The sequence below is a fragment of the Diabrotica virgifera genome, chromosome 8 (genome assembly GCF_917563875.1).
Source record: "Diabrotica virgifera virgifera chromosome 8, PGI_DIABVI_V3a".
NCBI lineage: Eukaryota > Metazoa > Arthropoda > Insecta > Coleoptera > Chrysomelidae > Diabrotica > Diabrotica virgifera.
The window spans coordinates 200,911,792-200,928,230 of NC_065450.1; the positions used below are offsets into that span (position 1 = coordinate 200,911,792).

Consider the following 16,439-nt stretch of genomic DNA (forward strand, 5'->3'; position numbering starts at 1 on the left):
ATATGAAGAAAGGAAAACATAAAGAAATAACAGCCGTAAGGGATACAACAAACCAAATCCAAACAACTCCAGAACAAATAGCTAAAGTATGGAAAGAATACTATGAAAACAAATTTAGAAATGCAATAATAGATGATAGAAATGAAACATATCAAGATAACGAGAACAAAGAATTAGAGCAAATAAATAGAGAAGAAGTAATATTGGAAGTATCAAACGTAAAAATAGGTAAAGCTGGAGGGGATGATAACATAGACCCGGAAATGGTTCAAGTACATGGGAGAAGAAGGGATAAACTGGTTGTTGAAAATATACAAAGAGGCATGGGAAAAGCAGCAAATCCCAAAAGACTGGCAAAGTAACCTTATAGTGCCAATATACAAAAAGGGAGAACACGTCAACTGCGAAAATTATAGAGCAATATGTTTATCATCGGTATGTTTTAAAATATACATGAAAATAGTAGAGAAGAGGCTAAGACAAGAGGTAGAAAAAGAACTGGGAAAAGAACAAGCAGCGTTTAGACCAGAAAGACAGACAAACGATAACATTTACATAATTAGAAATATAATAGAAAGAAGTATTGACTCGGGGGGAAAGCTCATTCTAGCATTCATAGATCTAAGGGCAGCATTCGACTCTATAGAAAGACAAATTATATGGAAATGCTTGCAGAACATGAAAGTACCAAGTACACTGATAAAAATAATTGAAAATATATACGGAGTAGTAAAAGGACGTGTACAGATAGCAGGAGAAAGATCTGAAGAATTCAATTGGGAAAGAGGTATCAAGCAAGGAGACAGTCTTAGTCCGCTACTATTCATAATAGTCATGAATGAATTGACTAGAAATACTGGAGAAAGAACGAACCAAATACAGACAACAATAGGATACCAAAGATTACAGCCAATAAAAATAGAAGCCCTATTGTATGCGGATGACATAGTCCTTATAGCAGATTCCGTGACAAAAATGCAAAAACTCATAAATATATGGACAGAAGAAATAGAGAAATTAAAAATGGAAATAAACATCGAGAAAAGTAAAATAATGGTCATCGGCGAAAAGGAAGAAAATGAAGTAATTATAAAATGCAAAAATACTCAACTGAAAATAGTTACAGCATATGATTATCTTGGAAGTATTATTACCAATGATGGGAAAATAGACCTCGAAATAACAAACAGAACTAAAAAATCAAATAAACTGTACTACGCACTAGCGCCAATTCTGAGGAAAAAAGAATTGTCCCACGAAACAAAAATTAAAATATATAATACGATTGTGATACCGACGATACTGTATACAAGCGAAAATTGGACTTTACAGAAAAAGCATAATAGTAGGATAAATGCAATTGAGATGAGACATTTACGTGCTATAGCCGGAAAGACCAAATGGGATAGAATAAGAAATGAGACAATAAGAGGGATAACTAAACAGGAACCAATAATGAATAAAATAATAAAGAGGCAATTAAACTGGTATGGACATCTGATGAGAATGAAACCTAGTAGACTAGCAAGGAAAATTCACGAAACAAGGAATATTACAAAAAAGAAAAAAGGCAGGCCGAAGAAAAAATGGATACAGCAAATAGTAGAAGCAGGAAAAATCAAACAGAAAACGCTAGAAGAAATGAAACTAATAGCACAGGACCGAAAAGAATGGAAGAGATGGGTGAATATGTAGCTAAATTAAACCCAAATCCGACACCTGAAAGGGTATAAGGAAGGGGAGAAAGAAAGAAAGAAAGAAATATTGATTACAAAAATGTACATAACTTTAATCATTTTTGAGAGCGTAGGCGCAAAATTTCGGTCGAATTACTCTTAATTGCATTCATTTTTTTCGAATCCTGGAAAACTAATAAGTATTTTTGAAAAATTTAAACGCAGAATGAATTATTACAGTATTATTGATGGTCGAAAGTCCCCAAGAACTTTATAATGTTTATTTTAATAAGTCACAGGGGTGAAAAAAAAAGAGAAAATTTAGTCTGATTTTTAATTTCAAATATATCATTCAAAAGAAAGTCTTTGTTTATTATAATCCTCGGCAATATTGTAATCTTTCATTTTGCGTTTAAATTTTTCAAAAATATTTATTAATTTTCTCAGGATTCGAAAAAAATAAATGCATTTAAAAAGAATTCGACCGAAATTTTGCGCCTACGTTCTCAAAAAGGATTAAAGTATTATACATTTTTGTAATCTGTATTTCAAAAGCTTTTAAATGAGGTGTCACATGATGTACTGTCCCATCAAAAAAATCAAAGTTATGCCTGTCACCTGAAGATGGATCGCGTAATGTTCGAAACATTGAAGCTATAATATACTATGTTTATTTTGAAAATCGACCTGTCCGAGCGTTTTGCTTATGTGTTAAAAATAAATAAGTTAATAAGGGGGGGGGGGTTAACACTTATTCCAGCGCATTGTATAATGTTTATGTTTTTCTGTATTGTAGAGGTTTATACAACTATGTAAAACAAGTAGCACTGCTAAGGACTATAGGGCATTTAAAATTTGCTTATGTCAAATTCGAAATATTAAAAATCACAAAACACCCCGAGGATTCTTCAGTCAAAGTTAGGTGGCAGATCAGAGGCATTTCAGCATTGAGAGTAATGCTAACATTTTGGAAAATCAAGTTGTGGAATTTCAAAGAGATATTTGAAAGGACTGACAGGTAAGCCATTGGTTTTTTAATAGGTTTGTTCCAACTCAATACAAAACCGTTGTTGAAGGGTTACGAGTATGCGCAGTAACGAAAAATGTGTTACTGCGCATAATTATTCGTTATTGCGCATGCGCGCAACGAATTAAGAACGGTTTTGTATCGAGTTGGAACAAACCTAATATTACCCTAGGAAACGAAGCATTTTTCAACTGTAATATCTGGGGGAAGTCAATAGAAAGAGTGTGCTATCTCGTGGTTATTGAAATTTTTACTACGTCATGGCTTTTTATTAACATTTAAGCAAAAAAGAGATTTTTTCATTTATTTTAATATTGTGAAAAACCTACGAAATGTAGATGAAGATAAAACAGACGACCTATTTAAAAATACTTGCTCTTTGAAATGAGATTTTCCAAATTAATAAATGTTTACAAACAAGAAAGTTATTGCAAGTTAAATGCGAAACTCCGAAAGTAAGTATTCTTTTTTTCAATTGCTACTATAATTCTTTTCTCATTTTCTTCATAAGGTCTCAAATTTTCATTTGCTTAAAAAAGTATATTTATTTTTTAATTGTTTAGTAACAAATATCTATACACAAATTGTTTAGTAAAAAATATCAAAATACACCATCTAAAAGACTATGAACAAAACACATCTTTCAAAAATATGGTGAGGTTTGTATGACCCATAGAACCGGATGTATTGTTTGTAAACATTTATCATCATCATAGTCGCTCTACAACCCATGGTGGGTCTTATTATTTGCTACCAGTGGCGTAGCACTTGGATACATTCCTTACAGAAATTTATCCAGTTCTTCACCCAGATATTCCCATTAAAAACAGTGGTCAGTAATTTTTCTATTTTTAAATGCTTCGATTTCTGGGATGTATAAAAAGAAAGAAAACTAAATCAAAGTTTTAAAGTTTTCAACCTATAGTGGAGTCAGTGAAGGTGGATATGAGTTATTACCTCGGATTTCGTTGAACCTCCATCGATTTTCATAAAAATTGGTGAGTGGTTAAAGGATACCTCAAGGAACAAAGGTGACATAGTGCCAACCTGCGCTTTTTGCATTTTAGGGGTGAAATACACCCCTTTTTTAAAAATTATTTTTTAGATTTCTGAAAGTGCAGTCACTGTAAGTTTTCACTTCCTATTTCGTTGAACCTTCATCGATTTTCATGAAAATCGGTAAGTAGTTAGAGGATACCTCAAGCAATAAAAGTTATATAGCATCAACTTGCGCTTTTGCATTTTAGGGGAGCAATACACCCCTACTTTTTAAATTGTAAAAAATGCAGATTTCCGCATTATGGCGCAAGTAATTTTTAATTAAGATATTTGTTTTATAATTATGTGCATGAATTACATTTTTTTTTTATTTTTCAAACCTTATAGTAACCAAAAATCCGAAAACTAACAAGTCGAAAATCACGAAAACCTTATTCTTCTATATTTCTGAAAGTGTAGTCACTGAATGTTTTCACCCACGATGTCTTTGAACCTTCATCGATTATCATGAAAATTGTTGATTAGTTAGAGGATACCTCAAAAAGCAAAAGTGATATGGCACCAAGTTGCGCTTTCTGCATTTTAGGGGTGAAATCCACCTTTTTTTTTAATGATAAAATGCAGATTTCAGCATTCTGGCTCAAGCAATCTCATTTAATTAAGTAAAATAAATATTTTTTTACATTTATGTGCATGATTTATAATTTTTATTAATTTTTCAAACCTTATAGCAACCAAAAATCAGAAAATTAGCAAATCGACAATCACGAAAAAAAATATTCTTTTATATTTCCAAAAAGGCAGTCACTGAAGGTTTTCACCCCTGATTTCGTTGAACCTCCATCAATTTTCATGAAAATTGGTAAGTAGTTAGAGGATACCTCAAGAAACAAAAATGATGTGGTACCAACTTGCGCTTTTATCCTGGGGGTGGATGTTACCCCTTCTCATGGCTGAACACTATTTTATTAAAAATAACCCCATTATTAGATAGAGGAGTAAATGCTAAGCAAACTTTCTTTTATCAAGTTTATAAATTTTTTATTTAAATAATATTTCATAATTTAATAAAATATTGATTTTATTAAATTTGGGCGTCGAAACGTTAATAAAATTATTTTTTTCATTTTAATTGTGGCTTATTTCCCATATAAATAATTAATCATAAAAATGCCACAAGGAAATAGCTTCAGAACAACATTAATAAAATATTATTGGTACAGTAAAACCTGCCAATAACGGCCACTAAAAATAGAAAACAATTGGCCGTTATAGAAATGTGGCCGCTAATGCTAGGTTTCCTTTTCCACAAATACATAAAATATAATTGAAAATTTATTTATTTTAGTAATTAAAGCAATAATTCTACAAACAAACGGAACATACTAAAACTAAATTCAATTTACTACAATATAAAACAATATCTATACGAAAAAACAACTACAAGAAAAACAGAATTTTTGTTTGTTTTACATTTTTTTAGATAAACGAAACATACTAAGACTAATTTAATATAGGTAATACATAATATAAAACAACATACTATAGCTACTACGAAAAATACGCTTATCATTAAAGTATCGTCGTGCTTTCATGCTATATTCAACAAAACCAACTTGGTACGGCGTTTAATTAGATATCGCAAATCACTTTGGCTGATTTTGTCTGCATATATATTATGTTTGAAGAATCCCTTTTTTTTGTGAGACTGGATATAGGACCTTTTTCAAGTATGAATTCACATTCATGGTATATCGTTGCTATACAGGAATAATAATCTGTGCAATGTTATGGTACAGGCTACGTTAAATATGAAGTAAATGTGGAAGATATACACTGGTTATTCATTTCAATTTAATTTGATTGTTTTTTAATCGTTTACAATATTTAAAATAATTAAAGACATAAAGTTAGGGATTTCAAAAATAAATTCAGTTCTTACTGGCAGGGTGGGAAATAATTAAGTGTCATACAATAGCATTTCATTATAATGCTCATTACAGGCATTACAGGCTGCTCCGTTTGAGAAAACTGATACTCTCAAACTTTGAGAAAACACTCATTCAGTTTCGACCAACCCTGTATTAGCTAAAATTAAACGTTTTGCTAGATTAATAATTTTTAACAATAATAGACTATTAAAAATCACTTGAATATAAATTGATTTTCTGATGTCAAATCACTACAATTATACAGGGGGTGAATATTGCTATGAAATTTGGAAAAAAAAACGTAGTTATCTTTTAAACTACTTATAACATCACAAAACTTGATATTTTAAGAAATAAAACATAGAGGAGAATCCAAAAATGTAAAAATATACAGGGTGTTCCATTAAACAAAAGATAATTTTGTTTCACCTTGTCAATATGGGTGGCCCTGTATATTTGGAAATGTATTTAAATTCTGATATTATCTATGCCCAAATCTCACCTAAATAAACTTTTTTCGTATCTCCTACAACACACGACTAATTGGACTTCCCACAACCTGTATACATACAAAATCTCCGCTATAAAATTTTTTCAAAGAAAATGTTATTGGTTTTTTTAAAATAACTCATTAATTTTTGAAATATGAGATTTATCCAAAAACCATTACAGAACTAAGTAAACGGTCTATAACACTGTATTAAACATAATTTTCTAAATCCTTTATTTTTGTTTAAATACAAGGTGAAATGGCCCCGGTTACATGGTTCTCGCAGTAAAATTTAGGTTTTAAATGTTTCTATCTCGGTTATTTTTTGTCGTAAAAAAATATTAAAAAAAGAAAAAGCTTAAATAAAGTTAAAACTAAAATTTTGTTCTCTACCATTTTTTAAGTATATCGAGTATTTTTGGAGTTATTATCAAAAGAAAATGAAATTCACGAAAATTTGAAAAATTCTAATTTTTTTTAATCGTATTTTTTTTTTCAAAAATATGCATTCTAAACCGGTCAAAATTGTTGAAGTTATTACTCATGTTAAAATAAATAAAGTTTTAAATGGGTTACTATAAATTTTAATTTTTGTGGAAATGACGTATGTTTCATTTTTCATTCTTCCCTAAAAAATCTGAAAGGGTCCTCTTATTTCCATCATAACTTGCTTAATTTTGATGCTATCGACTTCTTATATAGCTTTTTGACAGTTACCTTTAAGTACTTTATTAAAATGTTTAGTATCTATATTTAACAAAGTGCATCGTTTTCCTGTTATTTAAGCTTGAATACTAAGATTTGAGTACTCGCCGTAAAAAAATATACATTCAATTGCATATAACTCACTTTGTATATGTAATAAAGGATTTTTCGAATAAGGAGCTTATTTATTTTTATATTATCTTCGATTTTGGTAATAACAACTTTTTTAAAGAAACTTATGGTTTTTGAGTTATTTATGAAAAACTGCTTTAAAACATGGATTTTTTTCAGGAAAAATCAAAACTTTTGATCTTTAATAACTCAAAAACTATTGATTTATTGGAATGACTTTATATAACAAAGTTTACTTATAATTTGTCCCTCTATCGATTAGTGGTATTATTTTTAATAGAATAATTTCCACCCCCGAGAAGGGGTGGCTCCCCCCCCAGGGTAAAAGCGCAAGTTGGCACCATGTCACCTTTGATTCTTGAGGTATCCTCTACATACTTACCAATTTTTATGAAAATCGATGGAGGTTCAACGAAATCGGAGGTGAAAACCTTCATTGACTCCACTACTAATAGAAATATTAAAGATATCGAAAAATATCAAAAATATTCCTAAAAGATATTTAATTGAAAACTTATTGGACCATTTTCCTGGTAACACCTCCATGGCTTTTAAAAATTGCAAGCCAGATGGATGCTGAAGCGAAGAAAACAAGAGGGCATTCAAAAACTTACAATTCACGACCCCGTCTGTTCAGCGGGTAAATTCCAGGAAAATGGTCCAATAAGTTTTCAATTAAATATCTTTTAGGAATATTTTTGATATTTTTCAATATTTTTAATATTTCTATTAGGTTGAAAACTTTAAAACTTTGACTTTCAGTTACCAGATGTTAGGCATCTACTCCATAAACGTCAGTTGCAATGCGGGGATAAGCTTTCGGAGTTTCATCACTTTGGGCAGAGAGCGCAAACCTACGTCTCTCTGACTCCAAATAGAGTCGAAAATCGTCTATTAGAGTGCTGGTTTGCGCTCTTTGTTTTAAGTGAAAAATAAGACAGTTTTGCCTTCGCATTGCAACTGAATAAAAACATGGTATACATTTTTATTTCAAAGAAAACTGAGATTGTTGTACTGTATTAAAGATATTTTGGTTATAAAATTGGAAATAGGTAAAGATGGTTATTTTGGTCATAAGTTATAGACACAACTGTTGTGGCAATGTTAAAATCCATAAATTAAGTGACAAAGGCTATAGCGGGATAAGATGGTCAAAAATGCCCCCGCACCGATCAGCCCCGCTACTTATGTTTTCGATAAAGGATATAAAATTATGCCCTCATGCAAATTTTTAGCTTCCCAGAGGTCCTAAAACTTTTTAAATCGAGAAAAGAAGAATTTTTAGGTTTTATTTTTTTGTGAGCGCAGTTTTACTTAAAAAATCTTAAAAAATTCAACAAGTTGTATCTTTTGAATACAAAATAACTTGATTTTTTTCAGATTTTTATAATAAAAAATGAGCCCAGGAAAAATTTTTGAAATTTTCAAAAAATTTTTAGGTTATGATAATATAATTTGGCCAACTTTTAAATAGTATTTTTTGTGTACTTTTTGTCGTTCTTTTGAATGGCAGAAGCAGAATTTTTAATATCTGAGCGGAAAGAACGAAAAAATCGAAAAAACCGTTTTTGGCTGTCACGAGATGCATCTCGGGACAGCCAATTTTAGGATTTTACAACAACTGAAAAAAACTAGAAGTGTGAATTTTGTCATAAAATTTGGTATGTGGGGTTATAATAATATTTGGAACAACTTTTCCAAATAACTTTTTTCGATATCTCTAACGCGAAGCAAATCGAATCGCATATCGAAAATTCACCCTATTTGTGGATTCGCAGTAGGCCGCGTTTAAAATTTAAAGTTCAGTTGACTATTTTAAAAATTGTGAACCATCAACCTCTATGGCTGCAAAATTTCAAATCTGTATATATTTTGATAGCCGAAACATAGGGGTGTCTTCATCTTAAATGCGACACACTGTATCTTATCCATTCGATAATTTATTGCAACTAATATAGTCGTAATTTTTGCAGATTCAAAATATACAATGAAAATACTGACTAATTCACTAATTTTATCATAAAAAGTTCAAATTGATTGCATTGAAATATTGAACAAATTAATGCGTATTAATGTAATAATATTATTATAATTATTATATAATACAATAGAGTGAGTTTTATGTATAGAGACCCTGAAGTATCTCGGAAACGACTTTCATAGGTTTTGGTGGGTAGGGGTTTTCCCGCAATGCAGCCGATATTACAGTGATAATTACATTGTTGTCAGATTTTCCGTTTTTCTGGAAATCTAATGAACTTTCTTATTTCAAATGGAACACCCTGTATATTTTTTGCGTTTCGAAGTCCTTAAGATATACTGATTATTTTGTATATTATATTCCCTATACCGAAATGCCATAGTTTCGGAGTAATTGCTACATTGATTTAAAAGAAGATTTAAAGAAATTATAAAAATCAATTTTTTAGGCCCGTGTAGGCATTATTTTACGTTATTTGGATCATTGGGAACAAAAAGGCCTTTTATACTTTTTCTCTAAAGTTAATCGTTTTCGAGTTATAAACAATCTAAAACTGAAAAAAATCGAATAATGACCATTTTCAAGGTTCAAAAACAAAATTAAAAAATTTTATTTTTGAAACTGTGGTGTACCCAAATTCAAGCTAAATCCTTCTTCCAGCAGCTCGCTATAAATTTTTTTGGCACGTTTGATTCTAAAACATTGCTTTTTAATAAATGTTAACGAAGCGCATATGTGAGGACGGGTTATCAGGCTGCATTAACAACTAAAAAACAATATTTTAGAATGAAACAAGCTTACCTACAACAAATTACTTATTGTTAGCTGATAAAATAAGGCGTCAGCTTGAATTTCTGTACTTCGCAGTTTCAAAAATAATATTTTTGATTTGTGTTTTTTAACCTTGAAAATCGTCATTATTCGATTTATTTTCAGTTTTAAATTATTTATAACTCGAAAACGATTAACTTTAGAGAAAAATTACAAAAGAACTTTTTTGCTCCCAGTGGTCCAAAGAACCTAAAATAATGTCTACCCTGGCCAAAAAATTGATTTTTATAATTTGTTTAAAAAGTTTTTTTAAAATAAATGTAGCAATAACTCCGAAATTATGGCCTTTAGGTATAGGGAATATAACATGGAAAATAATCAGTATTTCTTAAGGACTTCAAAACGCAAAAAATATATAGGGTGTTCCATTTGAAATAAGAAAGTTAATTAGATATTCAGAAAAACGGAAGATCTGACAACAATGTAAGTATTACTATAATATCGGTCACATTAGAAAACCCCTACCCACCACAATCTATAAAAATCGTGGAAGATGTTTCCGAGATAATTGAGGGTTTCCATACATAAAACTCACTCTGTATATTATATCATAGTATAAATATTTATATTAAGTATTACACATTAATTGGTTCAATACTTCAATGCAATCAATTTGTACTTTTTATGATAAAATTAGTGAATTAGTCAGTATTTTGATTTTAATTTAATTTTGATAAGATACAGTGTGTCGCATTTAAGATGAAGACACCCCTATGTTTCGGCTATCAAAATATATACAGATTTGAAATTTTGCACAGTCATACAGGATGATGGTTCACAGTTTTGAAAATAGTCAACTAAACTTTAAGTTTTAAACGCGGCCTATTACAAACAGGGTGAATTTTCGATATGCGATTCGATTTGCTTCGCGTTAGAGATATCGAAAAAAGTTATTTGGAAAAGTTGTTCCAAATATTATTAAAACCCCACATACCAAATTGTATGACACAATTCACTTTTAGTTTTTTTTTCAGTTGTCAGGAAGTTGTAGTCCTAAATCCTAAAATTGGCTGTCCCGAGATGCATCTCGTGACAGCCAAAAACGGTTTTTTCGATTTTTTCGTTCTTTCCGCTCAGATATTAAAAATTCTGCCTCTGCCATTCAAAAGAACGGCAAAAAGTACACAAAAAATACTATTTAAAAGTTGGCCAAATTACATTATCATAACCTAAAAATTTTTTGAAAATTTCAAAAATTTTTCCTGGGCTCATTTTTTATTACAAAAATCTAAAAAAAATCAGGTTGTTTTGTATTCAAAAGATACAACCTCTTGAATTTTTTCAGATTTTTTAAAGTAAAACTACGCTCACAAAAAAATAAAACCTAAAAATTCTTCTTTTCTCGATTTAAAAAGTTTTAGGACCTCTGGGAAGCTAAAAATTTGCATGAGGGCATAATTTTATATCCTTTATCGAAAACATAAGTAGCGAGGCTGATCGGTGCGGGGGCATTTTTGACCATCTTATCCCGCTATAGCCTTTACTGGTATATTATTCATACAGTCGGAAAAATGAAACATTACCCATGAACGATCATATCAATCACACATTATTAAGATTATTAATAATATATGTCTCTCGTTTGTTATTTGATAGAATAAGACAGCAAATACAAAATATGTGATTATGTGATTAATGTGATTGATATGATCGTTCATGGGTAATCTTTCATTTTTCCGACTGTATATAATGTTAATTTTTTGTTTACTTGCAGTTGGTATGATGGTTTCTCAACATTCTATGTGAATTCTGAAGGACAAGTTATCAAACATGTAGCTGAAAAGGTAAGCGGTTGAACAAATATAAAGCAATTTCAGTTAAAACATGTTTATTTTGATGTTTAATTTATATTTCTGAAGTGGAAGTTGAAAGGTCATAATAAACTTATTTTCAACTGAAATTGAAAATATTCAATACAATGAATTGCCGATTTGTAATTTTCAAAATTTTCAAACCATATAAATAACCCCCCTAAATAACAGTCTCACTTATTTAAGCATGCTATTTCCCTCAGAAATATGAGTAGTTATTTATCTATTTGTAGTTAATCTATGAACCTATTTGTTTTTCACTAATATTGTTCTGAAGTTATTTCCTTGTGGCATCTTATGTAATTTACTATTTTATTTGGGAATATGCCACAATTTGTTTGAAATTAAAATTATTTAACGTTTCGATTTCACTTCGATTGATCTTGATTCCGTTCATTGTTTTTGTTTTCGTTGAAATAATTAAATAATAAAAACTATTTATTAAACATATTTTATTTTTTATTATTTACCGACTTACAATAATATTTCATAAAATATGAAAAAAGAACCTTAATGTCTTTTATAAAATTTTAGTTTAGTTTTATATCCTCGTTCATGATTCTTTATATTTCGGGTGTAAACTTTGTGGTACCTACCAATTCCTGTCCTTAATGGATTTTTATTTATGTTCATTATTCAAAATGTTCGTCCACAAAAAATGTCGAACTATAAATTTAGCTATGTACTTTCGAACATTTGCAAAGATTTGTAAATGCAAAAATATGCAAATTAAATCTATAATTTCTAGTTGAATATAAACTGGTACAAACTCAATTTGAACTGAAAAATGATTTCTTAGAAGTGATGTGGAAAATGATATACAGTGCACTGGAATAAGTGTTACCCCCCCCCCCCTTAATAACTTATTTACTTCTAGCACATAAGCAAAACGCTCGGACAAGTCGATTTTTAAAATAATCAAAGTATATTATAACATCATTGTTTCGAACTTTACGCAATCCCTCTTCAGGTCACAGGAAAAACTTTGATTTTTTTAAATGGGAAAGTACATCACATGATAGCTTATTTAAAAGCGTTTGAAATACTGGTTACAAAAATGTATAATACTTTACTCCTTTTTAAGAACGTATGCGCAGAATTTCGATCGAATTGTTTTTAAACATATTCATTTTTTTCGAATCCTGAGAAAACTAATAAGTACATGTTTTTGCAAAATTTAAACGCAGAATAAAATATTACATTATTATCGAGGGCTGAAAGTCCCTTAGAATAAACAAAAAATTCTTTTGAATGATATTTTTGAAATTAAAAATCCGACTAAATTTTCTTTTTTTTTTTTTCACCCCGTGACTTAAAATAATCATTATAGAAGTTCTCAGGGACTTTTGACCCTCGATAATATTGTAATATTTCATTCTGCGTTTAAATTTTTCAAAAATACTTATTAGTTTTCTCAGGATTCGAAAAAAATTAATACATTTCAAAATAATTCTAATGAAATTTTGCGCCTGCGGTCTCAATAAGGATTAAAGTATTATATATTTTTGTAGTGTCTTTCAAAAGCTTTTAAGCATCAAAATTAACGCACCACCTTAAAAATGGTCTTGTATTTCCTAAATGTCTTGTATTTCCTAAACCTGTTGTGCGATTTTAGTGATTTTTTTAATATGTTATAGCTTTATTCTTCAAGAATATCGATGTAATAATATTGTTGCTAAACAGATAAGTGTCATTGTATACCGGGTGTAACAATGATAGTGTGTTTTTTCCTCAAGGTTTGGAACACCCTGGGGAATATTCTGGCGTACATAAAATATTGAAATTAAAACTCAACTGTAGCCTTAGGCGTTTTTAACATTATGCTTTTTGATTCATTCGCTTATGTTGGATAATAAAAAAGTTAGGTACTTTAACAACTAGCAACGTTCTTCATCAATACAGGGTGTTTCTAAATAAGTGCGACAAACTTTAAGGAGTAATTCTGCATGAAAAAATAATGACCGTTTGCTTTATAAACATATGTCCGCAAATGCTTCGTTTCCGAGATACGGGATGTTGAATTTTTTCTTACAAACTGACGATTTATTTATTGCTCTAAAACCGGTTGAGATATGCAAATGAAATTTGGTAGGTTTTAAGAGGTAGTTATTGCGAATTTTTTTGGCATACAATTAAGAATTTTATATTCACCATTGGCGTGCATACGGGTAATATGACCCGTATGCACGCCACTGGTGAATATAAAATTCTTAATTGTATCTCAAAAAGCATTTGCGGACATATGTTTATAAAGTAAATGGTCATTCTTTTTTCATGCAGAATTACGCCTTAAAGTTTGTCGCACTTATTTAGACACACCCTGTAATGATGAATAACATGGCTAGTTGTTAAAGTATTGTCCTTTTCATGAGCATTTTTCAGTGCGTAACAAATGATAGGAAAAAGGGTAAGTCCGTGATAATACACATTTATGACATTTATTCTAACATGACATTTTAGTTAAATCTGACAGTTGTCACATTTTATTTTCAATTTGGAATAAAAACAAATCAAATGTGTTTCTTGCATTTATAAAATGGTATTTTCTTTGATTTGTAGTCTTATAAATTATACAGATTATATTTGTAATGTTATTATCTAATTAAAAAAATATATTTTTTTTTTATTATGGCGCCATCTATCGACAACTAGAATAACTTGAATAAATATTGTAAATGTCTGTAATCACGGACGTGCCTTTTTTTCTGTCACATACAATTTAATGCGTTAGAAAGAAATCGAAAAACTGTGACGCACTGAAAGATGATCATGAGAAAAAGAATACCTAACTTTTTCATTATCCCACATAAGCAAATGAATCGAAAAGTAAAATGTTAAGAATGCCTATGGCTACAGTTGAGTTTTAATTTCAATATTTTATATACGCTAGAATATTCCACAGGGTGTTCCAAACTTTGAGGAAAAAACACACTATCATTGTTACACCCGGTATACAATGACACTTACCTCTTTAGCAATAATATTATTACATAGATATTCTTGAACAACAAAGCTATAATATACTAAAAAAATCACTCAAATCGGACAACAGGTTTAGGAAATACGAGACATCAAAAATGTCCCATTTTTAAGGTGGTGCGTTAATTTTGATGCATAGTGTATTATGGGGTTGAAACGTGGACCTTATCTCAAAATGATGAAAGGCTTCTTTCGACTTTAGACAAAGCATACTGAGCAAAATAGCGTAACGGGCGTGTCGTCGATCGGTGATTTATCTATCTCCTTTTACAAAGCGATCCCGGGCATGTGACAGACAAATATGGCTAGACCACTTAAAGTGAATATTGACCAATGACGTCCTTGATATTGGTGTTACACCTAGATGCACCGAGCGGCCCATACCTTACCTAGACTATTTTTATTATGTCTGTGTGTTAGTGATGTTGATTATAGTTACTTTCGAGTATTCGTTACAAATCGTTACTTTTGTATAAAGTAATCATTTACAGTATTCGTTACTTTGATTACTTTTGTATTTGAGTACCGGTAATCATATCGAGAATCGTATTTCTCAGTCCTCACCCTCACACCCTTAAAACGCTTCATACCGATAACGATATTCGATAACACTCGTAAAATATCGGTCCCGTCCGTTACTCGCTGGGATACGATTGGTAGAAAGTAATCAAGTGTATTTACTGGTTGTAGATACAATAGCCGTTACTCGCTCTGATATGATTGGTACGAAGTAATCAAAGTAGATACAATAGTCGTTACTAGCTCTGATACGATTAGTACGAAGTACCGAAGTAATCAGAGTAATCAAAGTAACGATTTGTCTCTCTGTATAGTAAACGTTACTTTCGGTATTCGTAAGTAACGAGTACTTTGTAACGAATACATACTTTTTCAACATCTCTACTGTGTGTACGACCATTGTGTGTTGCCAAACTTAATATAGTGTTTTTGTTGTTGTAGATGATGCCAGATTCAGATCATGTGCCAGTGTCCAGTCCAAAGCCGATAGTCGGCGCAAGCGCAGCGGCCAAATTGGCGTTGGTAGTAGGCATAATTCCGAAATGTTCGTTTTTCAACTCCCTTCTGTAAATTCGCGACTAGGCTCTAATATTGGGATCCTACAGCGCAGATTGAGTCAAGGAACAAAGTATTGGAACGTTTCCACAACAATTTTGGTTTGATTGGCCATAATTTTTCACAAATAACTGTTTCATTGTGGTTGTTATGTAGACATCGAGACGTAAAGAAACGTCTGCTTTTGTTATAACGATTGGAAAAATGTTTATTAGATCATTTGTTTTTTATGTGGTTAAAATATATTGACAATTTAATGTTTGCATTTTATTTATTTGCGAATGGCGTAAACAAATTCGAAATTCAAGCAGATGCTAAGATAAAGTTTTACAAAGCTGACAATCGTGATTGTAGAGAGTGGAAAATGATAACAATAAGCACAAAATGGCGCACCAGCATGCATGTCATTATATACAGGGTGATTGATTAGTAGGGTAAAGCTCAATAGCTCCGCTATAGTAATAGATAGAAATAAAAGTTAATAACAAAAATTTTAGCCACCTTTGAGCTTCACATTACAAAATTAGTTAGAATGTTACAGGGTGTTCGATAACACAGTGGCAGACCAAACTTATGTTTGTTTAAATGGAACACCCTATATTTTATTTTAAATTCGAAATCCTGTTAACTTCTCCATCGCAAAAATATAAAGGTTTGTTATGTTATACAGGGTATTTACAAAGTTATAACCAATTTTATATGAAAATCGTAACAAGTTCAACTCCCTGTATAAATAAAAATAAGTAAAACAATGGTTTATTAATGCCATATTTTTTAACGTATTGTCAAAATTTTCAAGAATG

The 16,439-nt window shown here is 30.5% G+C and overlaps 1 protein-coding gene across 3 annotated transcripts in view; it reads left to right on the forward strand.

Moving 5' to 3' along the window:
- LOC114328254 (uncharacterized protein C6orf136 homolog) overlaps window positions 1-15,893 on the forward strand; it is a 36,209-nt gene extending 20,316 nt beyond the window's left edge. For all 3 annotated transcript variants that reach the window (XM_050659610.1, XM_028277054.2, XM_028277055.2), the window contains exons 4-6: window positions 2,473-2,694; window positions 11,487-11,556; window positions 15,523-15,893. In XM_050659610.1, coding sequence (XP_050515567.1) covers window positions 2,473-2,694; window positions 11,487-11,556; window positions 15,523-15,651 — 421 coding nt within the window. In that variant the 3' untranslated portion in view covers window positions 15,652-15,893. The remainder of the gene's footprint in view (window positions 1-2,472; window positions 2,695-11,486; window positions 11,557-15,522) is intronic.
- The last annotated feature ends 546 nt before the right edge of the window (window positions 15,894-16,439 follow it).